Source organism: Pholcus phalangioides, unplaced genomic scaffold (assembly GCF_987345545.1).
Source record: "Pholcus phalangioides strain wild (caught in Gottingen) unplaced genomic scaffold, Ppha-v1.0 ptg000029l_1, whole genome shotgun sequence".
In the NCBI taxonomy this organism is placed as follows: Eukaryota; Metazoa; Arthropoda; class Arachnida; order Araneae; family Pholcidae; genus Pholcus; species Pholcus phalangioides.
In genome coordinates, this window is record NW_028301619.1 from 7,465,879 (window position 1) to 7,478,609 (window position 12,731).

The following is a 12,731-nucleotide window of genomic DNA, read 5'->3' on the forward strand; positions in this document are numbered from 1 at the left end:
AGGCCCCCATTACGCACCAAATGTACAGCATTAGCACCTGCAACCTCTGATTGGTTGTGGAACATGCAGTCTTCAGCGTTAAACTCGTAGCAGAACACGGTGGGCAACATATTAATCATTTCTTACGTAAGTCGTATGTTTTGTGACTTCATATTTGTGATGTTAACTAAATTGTCATTCACTCTGACTGACAATCTTTTCCATTCTGCGAGCGAATTTCCTACGTATTGGACGAATACAGAACCACCTTAAATTTTACACATTTTTAAAAACATTTTCTTTTCCTTCACCAAACAAAATTCCATTACTTCAGAAATATTCACGCAAATTTTCAAGTCATTCTGGCCAGTGGTTCTTATTTTACAGCGTTTCGAATAAGCAACTTCAATTATTATAGTCACCATGTTGTTCATAAGTTCAACCTATGGTCCACGACGATGACACGGTCTGGTGGTCTGCAAGCAGATTTGATAATTTAATTCTAATAATTTTGAATAAAAAATTATTAAACTGTTGAATTGGTATTAATAATATCCATATGGGTTCAAATAAAAAAAACAGACCTTCATACTTAAAACAACAGCATATACAGGTAAATGCGGGAAATTGCAAGACTAAATATGGAGAACACACATTGATGATTCTAGTCAAAAAAATACAATTCACGACGAATTCACAAATCATTGCTAAAATTATCGAGTGGTGGGGGAGGCTGTTGAAAATCACAGTAAACACAAGAATGTAATTCACGAAAAAAAGAAAACATTCACCATCATTAAGTGACCATATTTCATTGAGAAAAAATTCGAAAAACTGATCTGAAATACATAAAATATGGGATAATTGTTACCAAAAACGTTTCCACAATTCGGCAAAACCACCAATTTTTGCTAAACTGGCTGAAAAATTACCAATGAGGGGAAAATGAAGGAATATTGAAACTCGCGGTGAATTGAAACGTAGTTTACGGGAATGAAAATTGATTTATAAGTTATGAGAGGTTATCTTTATTCACGATTTCAGTAAAGATTGCAAATTCAAACAAGTTTCGTTGAAAAACAAACGGTACACTGTGTAAAAATTGGTGTAAATAGAAAAATAATACAAATCACGTGGTCACAATACTCACGTGAGTCCTTCAAATTGTTTCAAACGTTTTATTGGCCCTTTTAGATTCAAAAGGTTGGGAAATACTACTCTAAGGGATCTTGTATAACCTCTGCTGAGTAAAAGACTCATTCTCAGTGTTTTTTGACTGTACGATTTCTGTATTGATGTTTAACACGACATTTTAAAATAATAGAAAATTACAAAATTCATGGCACTCATTGAAAATTCATTTGTGAAGTTTGTATTTTTTCAAACGACATCAGCCGGTTTTAAAGGTTTGACCGTTTCTACTAGCTTCTAAACAAGGCAAAAAATAACATTTCTATCGAATTTTTCCAATTTATTTTTCATCGCTCTAAGAAAAACGAACGCAATCCTGACTTTATTGAATTAGGTGGAAGATGTCTCAACGATATCAATAACAACGAAGTTTTTAAAATAACGACTATTAATTAATTAACTAATTAATTTATCAATTAATTGACGCGACTTTGGGAATCACGCAGTTGAAGAACCAGCCATGCACATACTCAATGAGAAAAATTTATGGGGGGGGGGAAAGAGTAAGGAAAAACAGAAAACTTGCATATATGAAAAAAATAATATTTTTCAAAAAAAATGAGTTTCACTCACTTACCGAGGATGTTTTCCCATTTTTACTTGTCACCTTTAGTAGTGAACCTTCGTAGCCCTTTTGAAAATAAAATGAAAGAAACAAAAACAAAAAACGATGTTATTAATGTTCATTTTTATTTTGACAACATTTTCTGCTCCATCGACAATCGCTAACTTCATAATTAAGTAAATGTCAAAAACCACCGGTTTTCTTACAGAAAGAAAGAGTGAGAGCGAGAAAAAAAAGGCATCAACTTGATATTAATTTCGCTGAAATGAATTCAACGATATCGACGAGTTTTCATTTATTGAAGAAATTCAGACGAGAGAAAACGAAACCGCTTGTAATATGATCCGAATAAATTTTAGCGATCGTTATTGGCGTTATTATTATTATTTTTTTAATATGTAATTATTTCTCGTTTTCATCATTTTCATTTTATGCAACATTGTTTTAACTAAACAAATACGCTGCCACGAAAAAGCCTCATCAATTAAAATTCAAATTTTTCTCGGAAACAATGAAAAATTAACAAGTTGTTAACAAAAAAACACGAATCCTCACCTGCATTTAAATTGAGTTATCAATCTTTTATTTCCCTTAAAAAAAAGGTTATCTACAACTTTTTTTTTCCAGTTATTTTTACAGATAGGTGTACTGTGATAGTGATAAATAATTTCTTTTAACTAATATCAGAAGATATCTGCTTTACGGGGTGTTTCAAAATTTGCGCACATAGCTTATGAATATTTTTTTAATGCATATGATATTTAACAAAAAATAACAGATTAAACTTACGAATTGGAACATTACCTTTAATAAAAGTTGAAAAAACGTAGACTAAAATAAATGTTGAAAATGTTGGCCTTTTTCCACAGACACATAGGCACATTTTTTTTACCAGATTGCTCGAGACTTTACGTGAAGTTTGTTAGGAGAATTAATGTCTGATATTACATTAATGATTTTTTTCTTGAGTTCATCTATCGTATGCGGATTATTGCAGTATGCCATATTTTTAAGATAGCCCCAAAGGAAAAAGCCCTGGGGTTACAAGTCCGGTGAAAGAGGTGTCCTAAGTCCACGCGTAATGGCACGATCGACAAAAAATTCAGTTAAAACATGAAAACTTTTGACGTGTGGGCACTATCCCCTTGAAATCAGGAATAACATTCATCGCTGTTCAACAGTGAAATGTGACTAATGTCTGTGTGACTTTGGCATCAATATACCAATACTAAAACTTTTAGCCATCTTGAAATTATGGCAATACTGCAATAATCCACGTACGATTGATGAACTCAAGACTAACATCATTAATGCAATTCAGACATTAATTCTCGCAGACTTTGTAGTCTGGAGCAATCTGGTGCAAAAAAATATGTCTATGTGTCTGTGAAAAAGGGCAAAATTTTTAACATTTATTGTAAATTCCAAGTTTTTTTTTAAATTTTTAATAAAGTCAATATTTCGATTCATAAGTTTAATCTGTTATTTTCTGTTAAAAATAGCCCATATTCATTTGAGAAAAACATTCATAAACTTCATGATGTGCGCGAATTTTGAAACATTTTATATTTACTACGTAGCCTACAATTACATATTGTAGAGGATGTCCCAAATTGTTTGCACAGCAGACATCTCTGCAACTATTGACTTTAGACACATACTTTTTATTACAACAAGTTTTCAAACGACGTGCAGTTACATAAAATCTCAAAATTTGTTTGAGTGGTCGTAACCATAAAGAAACTAACTTTTTATACACTTCCCGTTTGATAAAACTTCCAATAATTGAAATGTAGACCCTGCAAAAAATTTCATATTTTTAAATGCAATATTCATCGCGAGATATTAAATATATAAAATCAATATGTGTTTTGGCAACTTTCACTCGGTTAGCACGTTTTCATTGTCTCAAAAGTTGCCGTTTTTTAAGGACTGTACACAAATAGAATGTGTGAACTCAACCATTTTATTTTTTTAATCACAATAAATAACAATTACAGTTTTGACTATTATTTAGGCAATTACAGAATTTTTACAGCCTTGAATTTAATTTGTTTCACAATTTGTAAACCGCACCCTAAATCATTGATTCATTAATTACTAAAAACTCAAAGTCAAATATATTCCTTGATATTGCATTTAAAAATAGGAATTTTCTTGGTAGATGTCTCCTCAGAGCCACGTTTACATTTCATTAATTGGAAGTTTTCGCACACAGGGTCTACATAAAATGCTAATTTTTCCATTTTTTTATGTATACGACCCCTTGGGAAATTTAAGACATTTTGAGTGACCGCAAGTAATTTGAAAACTTTTTGTAATTGTAAGTATGTTTCGTCAACGTTTGCAGAGATATCCGCTTTGCAAACAATTTGGGACAACCTGTATACATGGTGCTTACTAGTTATTCATTCTTAGTACCTCGTTTGAACTTATTCATATGCACTCTCTTACTCTTTTTCGGTTATTTTTTTTTAATCAATTTCAATCAAATTGAACGTACTGAATTTTATCAAAGTTTCCTACTCAAGTCTTTTTATACACCATTTAGATAAGTCATTTATTTTACTATGTGGGCCGAAAATGCACCGAGATACAAAATTTACTTTGTATATGGTTCTCTTGTCCTCTAACTTACAATCAGAAAGTTGTTGCCCTCTCTTTCCAGCTAAAATAAATTTTTTTATCTATTTTAAAATTTTAATTTTAAATAAATCAATTTTTTTAAGTGTAATATTTGACGAGAAATGCCACTGAGAATTAAGGCACTATCTCAGAATTTGTAAAAGTTTTGATAAACTGCTACTTTAAAAAAATATTCGATTATTTTCTACTTTAAAAAACATTCGAAAAAGTTATTTTTATCTCGCGTTTGTCCATAAAAAATAGATGCTGTTCTACCCTAGATTTCTCAGCAATTTTTTTAACCCTTTAAGCGACGTTGACGAGATATCTCTCCTCCTTAGATGCCTCTTATTTTAGAGCATGTTGTAAAGTTAATTTCTCAATAGAACACTTTTCTTTATACCTCTTACTAAGTACCTGCTGAAAATCGGAACAGCTATGCCGCTCAAAGGGTTAATTCAAATATCTCGGTTAATACTGTTTATCACTTATAAATATGGAATATCTTTGTTGGGCTTAGTAGAGACAGGACAAAAACTTCTTAATTGGATGTTGGAGGACCAGGAGACGTACAAAAAATTAAATTTTATACCTCAGTACATGCACGACCCCTTGTAAAATAAATGATATATCTAAAATGCGCATGCTATTCGGAACTTTTTTAATTGAAAATATGTTTATTAATCAACGGTTCAAAAGGTAGAAGGTGTATAAAGATTTAACATTTCACACTCTGTCTAATCGAGCGGTATTTTAGAAAGACACGGAAAATAAAATGACACTTATTTCATTATTAATTATACAATTTATTGGATTTTGAATTTTATGAGCGATTGAAATGAATACATCCATACTCACTTTGTAAGCTCTGAATAACAGATACAGTTCTCTGGGTTTTGCATCCATGGGTAAACCACTTACAAAAAGGGTTCGCACCTAAAATATTAAAAGAGAAAAATTATCAAGATATATATTATTAAGATGTATTAGATACGTGATTGTTATAAAGATATTAGAAAAAAATTAGTTATATCAACATTCAAAAACCTATTAAATATTGCGTTACCAAAATTGCAAGCCAAAGCATACTTTTGGGAGCAAAATTTTGCATCTTTGAATAAGTTTTTGAATTTATCAAGAAGCATGTGTGTGTGTGTGTGGCGATGGTATCATTAGGAAATCGGCGGGAATTTAGACAGACCACATTCATTGCTATTGGTTTAACGAGATCATTCAGTCATTCATGAAACGATCGATGTTTCGTATAGCAAGTTTCTGCATGAACATGCACACCATTTATTCAGCTACTGATTAGGTTGTCATTTTCTCTGCCTCTTGCGAGCTTCCTAGAATTAGCATAACTGTTCGCAACAATGTTTTTCCTTGAATAATGAATGTGTGTGTCATGCTTTGATACTTGAAGGACAGACAAACTTGCATATCTGCAATAATGACTAGCAATAATATGTATTTTATACAGCTGCTGTAGAATCAGAATGTGCTTTGATGAGCAAAATATTGCATAGCTGGTGGTTTATACAAACTTCTGACAAAGTCACGATGTATTGTAAAACTTTAGAAATGAAGGAAAGCCAGATTTAGAATGAACATATCTAAGCTATTTTTACCAAACGGAAGTGGAAGTTCTTGGTATTTTCTTAAGATTTTGGACCCGAAGATTCTTAATATTATCCGCTGATATTTCCAGTGAAGCTAAAATATTTATTCAAAACTATAGGCAGAAATATTAAGCTGTTCAAAAATATTTCTGTAATTAATGTACAAAAATGTTTTGTTTAAAACATACGTGTACTAAGAAAAAAATTCTAAAGAATAATTGTTAATGACAGGACCATTTTTTGAACAGTGCAGGCTGTGCCGAAATAAAATAGCAAATCATTCATTGATTTCTATAGATATAGAGAACATGCACGCAGAAAGAAAGACACTTGATACACTAACTATGCAACTAATTAACATATTTAAATTATTGAATATATTATTTTACCAATTATTACGGTGAATTATTGATAAATCAATTATTTTGAATTTTCGCATTGCAACGAGTCGGTTTCGAGATGGTACAAAAAACAAAACCACCAAAAATTGATTTAAGTTTTGTCCACACTATTTTTGTGAGATAAAATTATAATCAAAACGATCCTATATATTTGACATAATAAAAACCGTAAACCGAAACAAAAATCATCGAAGAAACCTCGTAAACCTTGCCAATACGCATCTAGATGCGTGATTCACGCATCAAAATTCACTTTTAATTTTCTTAATTTTGTTGAGTTGTGAAAATGCTCATCAATTAATTCTCCAAAATGTGTTAGGTAATTTTTTTGTTTTAATAGTTATTTCTCTCATTGATAAAAAAAACCCTTGTAATTTGGGAGAGGGATGAAATTACCCTTCAAAATTATTTTTTCGGATAACACTGGTAGGAATACACGAGACTCCGTATAACAAAACTCATTTTGACGCATAACAGAGACCTTTCTGGTAAAGGATGCCTACGGTATTCATTCCCCACGAATACTCCAGTCCTAATTTGTTTTTTAATTTTGGGGATCGGAGGTTTCAATAGCAACAACACAAAAAATTAGTTTCTTTTTCATTGAAAGAATTTGAAAATTAAAAAAGTTCAAATTCACGTTGATGAAACTTTCAAGGAGTGAAAAGAAAAAAAAGGAATAAGCTGCACCATCATTTGCAAATTAATTTGTTTATCAACTGTAATAAAGAGTTCAAAAACCACGGGAAAAACCATAAAATAAATAATTCCTTAACTAATGTTTTTTTTGTTTTTGTCGTGGCTTCCATCTCGTTCGTACGTAGCAAACATATATGAATAAAAACTTCGATGGGGCAGGCAGGCAGAGATGTAATGAAATGTTGCTGCTGTTTTTAATCCTTACAGCGGCAATCCCGAGATATCGTGTCAAACTTGATCTGCTTTATTTCGGTCACCCCGAAATATCTCTGGTTCTTAATACGTTTTTATTTCCAATATGGCAGTTATAATGAGGATGAGGAAAATTTTACAAACCGCTTAAACGGTTAATTCACCTGCAGAGCTTGAAATATTTATGAAAACACTAAAAGAAAAAAAATTGGAGCGTAAAGTCTCTTCTTTTTTTGCAAATCATTAGTTTTATCATTAGCTTTTATTAGTTTTGTTTTAGGGTATACTAATTTTTTCGTGATAATTGCTCTTATTTTGGGTTGCTGTATTTTTTCAACGAAGCGATGAACCTCTACGCTAATTATATAAAGTTAAACTGGCTAGACACCAAGCGAAGATGAATTTCGGGAAGAAAATTCACATTCTCTGTGGGAAATCGAGCCACCAACCTCTCAGAGCACTCGCCCGACTGTGAGAGGTTGGTCAAGTTGTACAGGAACACACAAGACTCCATATGGAAAAATTAATTTTGACGCATAACAGAGACCTTTCTGGTAAAGGCCGCCTACGCTATACATTCTCCCATCTATTCAAGTCCTAATTTTTTTTCAATTTTGAAGATGGGAGGTTTCAATGGAAACTACACAAAAATTAATTCCTTTTTCATTAAAAAAGTTTGAAAAATAAAACAAAAAATTCATATTTCTCATTGATGAAACTTACAAGGAGTAAAAAAAAAAAAGAAAGAAATAAGCTGCACATCATTTATCAATTAAATCGTCAATATTGTAATGAAGAGTTCGAAAACCACGGGAAAAACCATAAATTTTGTTTTTGATAAAATATTGAAGATAAAGAAATTATTTCGAATTTTTGCATTGCAATGAATCGGCTTCAAAATGGCGAAAAAAAAAACAACAACAAGACCAACAGAAATAGATTCAATGTACTTTTTTTATGGATTCTATTTTTGTGAAATAAAATTGTAATCAAGGCACGATTCCAAATATTTGACATCACAAAAATCGTAAACGAAACCAAAACAAAAATCATCGAAGAAACCTTGTCAAGTTATGCAGGAACACACTAGACTCCATATGGGAAAATTTATTTTGGCGCATAACAGAGACCTTTCCGGTAAAGGCCACGCTTACGGTATACGTATGTTCCTTACAAACATCTACTAAAGTCCTAACTAATTTTTTTTTAATTTTGAGGATGGGAGGTTTCAATGGAAACCACACGAAAAATTAGTTCCATTGAAAGAGTTTGAAAAAAAAATTCAATTTCTCATTGATGAAACTTGGAAGGAATAAAAAAAAAAGATATAAGCTGCACATCATTCGTCAATTAAATCATCAATACTGTAATGAAGAGTTCAAAAACCACGGGAAAACCATAAAATAAATAATTCCTAAACTCAAGTTTGTTTTTTTTTTGGTTGTTGTGGCTTCCATCCCGTACATACATAGCAAACATACATAAATAAAAACCTCGATGGCAGGCAGGTAGCGATGTAATGAAGCGCTGCTGCTGTTTTTAATTCGCCTGCAGAGCTTGAAATCTTTATAAAAACACGAAAAGAAAAAAATTGGAGCGCAAATTCTCCCTTTTTTTTACGGGGAAAAAGGAGAGTCTGTGGGAGAGAGAGAGCATTTTCTCAATATGTAGGTACATACAACACACATGTATGAGAGAGAGGCCAACAGCAATCTGTGCTGACGCTGTTTTCATGTGTCTGGCCGGAAGAAAATTACTCGAATAAAATCGTTTTAGAAGCTATTACCTGGTTTCCATGGCAACGTCACCTTCAGGTGGATGTGTAACTCTCTTTTTTTAATTTCAAAAAAGGGGGGTTCTGCATATTGAAATCATTATCTTTCGAGTCCCGGTATTTAATATAAAGACGAAGCTATCCCACGATTTATGACCATATTTTTATGGATAGACACATATTTTCATCAACAAAACAACTTATTCACTTCCTAATCAAAATATTTTTACGACAGTGCGTGGTTGGAATAAAAATTGTTTGAAATTCTTCAATTATATGCGTAAGTTACACACTGCCAAAGCCCAAAGTTGTCCAATACGCGAACTGGCCGCCCCAGTTGATCCGGCCAATGTCCGAATTTCAGGCTTTCGTTGGGCTTTGGCCGGCCCCTATATGTCGATCCCTATACATCCCTATGCTAACCATAATAATTATGGTTAGTTATGGCTAATTATAAATGGTCATAATTATCACACAAAAATACGCTTACGCGGAGATGACCCCGAATCATAGGGAATCGATATATAGGGGCTGGTGAAAGCCCGAATTTCGGACATTGGCCGGGTCAGCTGGACCCTCCAGTTCGAATGCAGAAGTCGTCAACCTGCGTAAAGTTGCCCTTAGGGAATGTGCGGCAGGTGCGGTAGCATGGACCCCGCACTCACGGTAAATTAAACTTGAGGCCTCCACCAATTCTGAAATTATTTCTTATTCTTAGATTTTTTTAATTAAAATTTTTCATTAATTCTGGAATTTGTTTTTCTGCCGTAAATTCTGAATTTTCATCAATTCTGGAGAAATTACCTTCATTAATTCTGAATTTTCATCAGTTCTGGAATTATTTCTTTCATTAGTTTCTCTCATTAAATTTTTCTGAGGGGGGTCATAGGAAGACCGTCATCTTCCTCCAAAATGGTAGAAAATTGAAAATATTTTCAAATATTTTGGTCAAAAATTTAAAACATCAGAAGAAAATACCTTTATATGCTATCTTAATTAATTTCTGTTGATTTAAAATGCTTTTTGAAGGTTAGGAACTAATAATTTCTCTGAGATTCCTGATACACCCCCTCCCGCAAAGGTCGAATGCGTACGCGCACCGCTGGCTATAGAAGTCTACTAAGAATAAGGAAAAAATAAAGCTGCGACACGGCCGCAACTTTACGTACACTGTGTATGACAGTGTTTCACAACCGCTGGGCCGCGGCCCAGTGCCAGGCCCTAACACTAGTCACACTGGACAGTGAGTGATATCAGTTTCATTTTTCCCATTAATTTCTCGTTAATTGAGTGTATATATGTGACTAGGCCTTTCACTTACACAAAAAACCTTTACCGGGTCGCGGGCTTCCAAAGGTTGAGAACCACTGTTTTATGAAGCACATCCTGGGTGAATTCAATTAATGTTCCCGAATTCCTATATACAGGGTGTCTAAGCACTAGGTGTACAAACGTTTAGGAGAGGTAGGATACGCCTAGATGACTCAGAATCGCATAGCAATGCATGATTGGAAAGGCTTCCCTGATGCGGTAGGGTACACAGAAAACACCAAAAGTGAAAAGACACCATGCAAATGAACACGCGCTTTAATAATAAATGTGCAGCGAAAAAACAAATTAACAAAGATGTTCAAAGTGTCATCCACTAGCTGAAATGCAGGTCTCACATTTCAGGCGCATTGAATTTCGTACAGTCCGGAAGATTCCGGGCATGTCTAGGACTTCCCTTCAATGCAGGCAACAAGTTCCTCAGGGCTACTACTTCACCAAACACCAACTCCGACCATATCGCTACATTGCAATTTACTGCCATTAGTGAGATGGGTTGGAAGTGAAAGCGCTGTCTATCGGTCGTCGCCTCGAGTTCGTTAGGGAAAATATCTTATCTATATTCTCCCTTGGGTTCGAACCCGGGACCCTGACAACAACCTTCACGATGGTAGACGAGCATCTTACCACCATGCCACTCGGGCTCTAAGTTCCTCAGGGCTGTCAACACACACACACACACACACGGCCTTCTTACTTTTTTTTTTTCTTCCAAACCGATCACACAACTCCGGTTTATCACCATGGACAATTTACTACCGACTGAGTTGTGCCGGAAGTGTGAGTGTGTCCCCCTAACAGTCTGAGTGTGTATATTGTGTTGTGCCTGAATTAGTGCTGCAATTTATATTTCAAATTGTGAGTGAAAAGTAATGATTGAACATTTGTATCGTTGTAGGGCTGTTGCTCTCCGTGGCGAGCCTTTTTAACTGTGAGATCGGCTCGCATTCGCGCCTTGCAGTTGAGAACCACAGAAAACCAAATTCAGCCGATCACCACTGTGGGGTTTGAACCCGGTTCCTCCCGATGTCAGTCTGTCACTATGACCACTCGACCACCACAGCGGCTGTCAACAGGGCTGTCATACACCAATGTTTCGATATGCTTCCAGTCTAGGGACTCCGGAAGAAGTAATCAAGGCATGATACATAAGGAGATAGAGCTGGCCAATGCACCAAACGCCAGGAACAACCGTTTCCGTACAACGCCATCTAACACGTCAGGAAAGCATTTCCGACAATGCATTGCATGTGATTCCGAGTCGTCTGGGTGCACTCTACCCCTGCTAGAAGATTGTAAACCAGGTGCTGAGACACTTTGTATACGCATGAGTCTCAAGTTTGATCGTAGTCAAGTGCTACAATTTCAAAATACGCTTTACTGTTACATTTAAAGCTGGTAATAAGAACAATAAACGAGTATTCCAGTTCTAAATAACTAACCGTTGAACAAAGTATATAGTTAAAACTACGTCGAAGACTATTATCATATTTTAGTCGGAAATTTTTACGAAGATGAATATGTAAATATGCCATAACGGGAGAGAATTATTGTAAAACGGAAGCTTTTATGTGTATGGATTTTCATCTATTTGTTCGAGCACGAAAAAATGGTTTTGTTTGTATGAAACACGTATTTAAATTCGTATCACGATTTTTGAAAGGTGCTTTGATATATTCGCAGTCGAATCCACTTTCGCAACTCTATTAAACGAGAAATTTTAGGAAGTTCGCAACGAAAACCATTAAGTGTGTATCTGCTTTTGTATTTACAGCAGGGAAGTAAGTCTTCGGTGAGGTCAGTGCTGTTTTCGTACACTCCGATTAAGGCAAAGAGTTTGTTTGCCTTCCAATCAACTCCGTTGCAGAGCTTTAGTGTTCTTCTCCACAATTTCCCTTACGCATTCTCCAACCAAACACAGTCATCTAACTCATTGCTACAGTTCTATTCGTGAGAATGCGGCATGTGCTTGAATACTGCCTAGAAGCGTTACGGTAATTAATATTTCATGAGACCTTGTAATTTCTCAGCGGCATTTTCTGTAAGCAAACCACAGGTTATATTCAGACGATGTTAATCCCACGCTTCTTACAGTAATAACTTCGTAAGTGTTGTCGTTAAGAAAACTCTTTCTCTCTCTATCGTTTTTTCATAGGCAGTTTGTTGAAAGAGGGTTACTTTTATAATGTTATTGTATCGATGTACAAGCTATGATATCAGTAAATGAGAATTTTACGAGTTTGGAAAAATAAACTTTGGGAAGATCGGTGCATGGGTCACCAACATCACTCGTGTACTAACAAAGTAATGTATGATGAATAGCGACATAATGATACGAGATGTGTGTGTGTGTGTGT

The 12,731-nt window shown here is 34.4% G+C and overlaps 1 protein-coding gene across 1 annotated transcript in view; it reads right to left on the reverse strand.

The window, feature by feature from the left end:
* The window catches only part of LOC149067639 (protein couch potato-like), a 239,167-nt gene that overhangs the window by 24,253 nt on the left and 202,183 nt on the right, over positions 1-12,731 (reverse strand). The window contains exons 2-3 of the mRNA XM_089252505.1: positions 5,219-5,296; positions 1,748-1,801 (exon numbers count right to left, since the gene is read on the reverse strand). Of these exons, the coding sequence (XP_089108631.1) occupies positions 1,748-1,801; positions 5,219-5,296 (132 nt within the window). The remainder of the gene's footprint in view (positions 1-1,747; positions 1,802-5,218; positions 5,297-12,731) is intronic.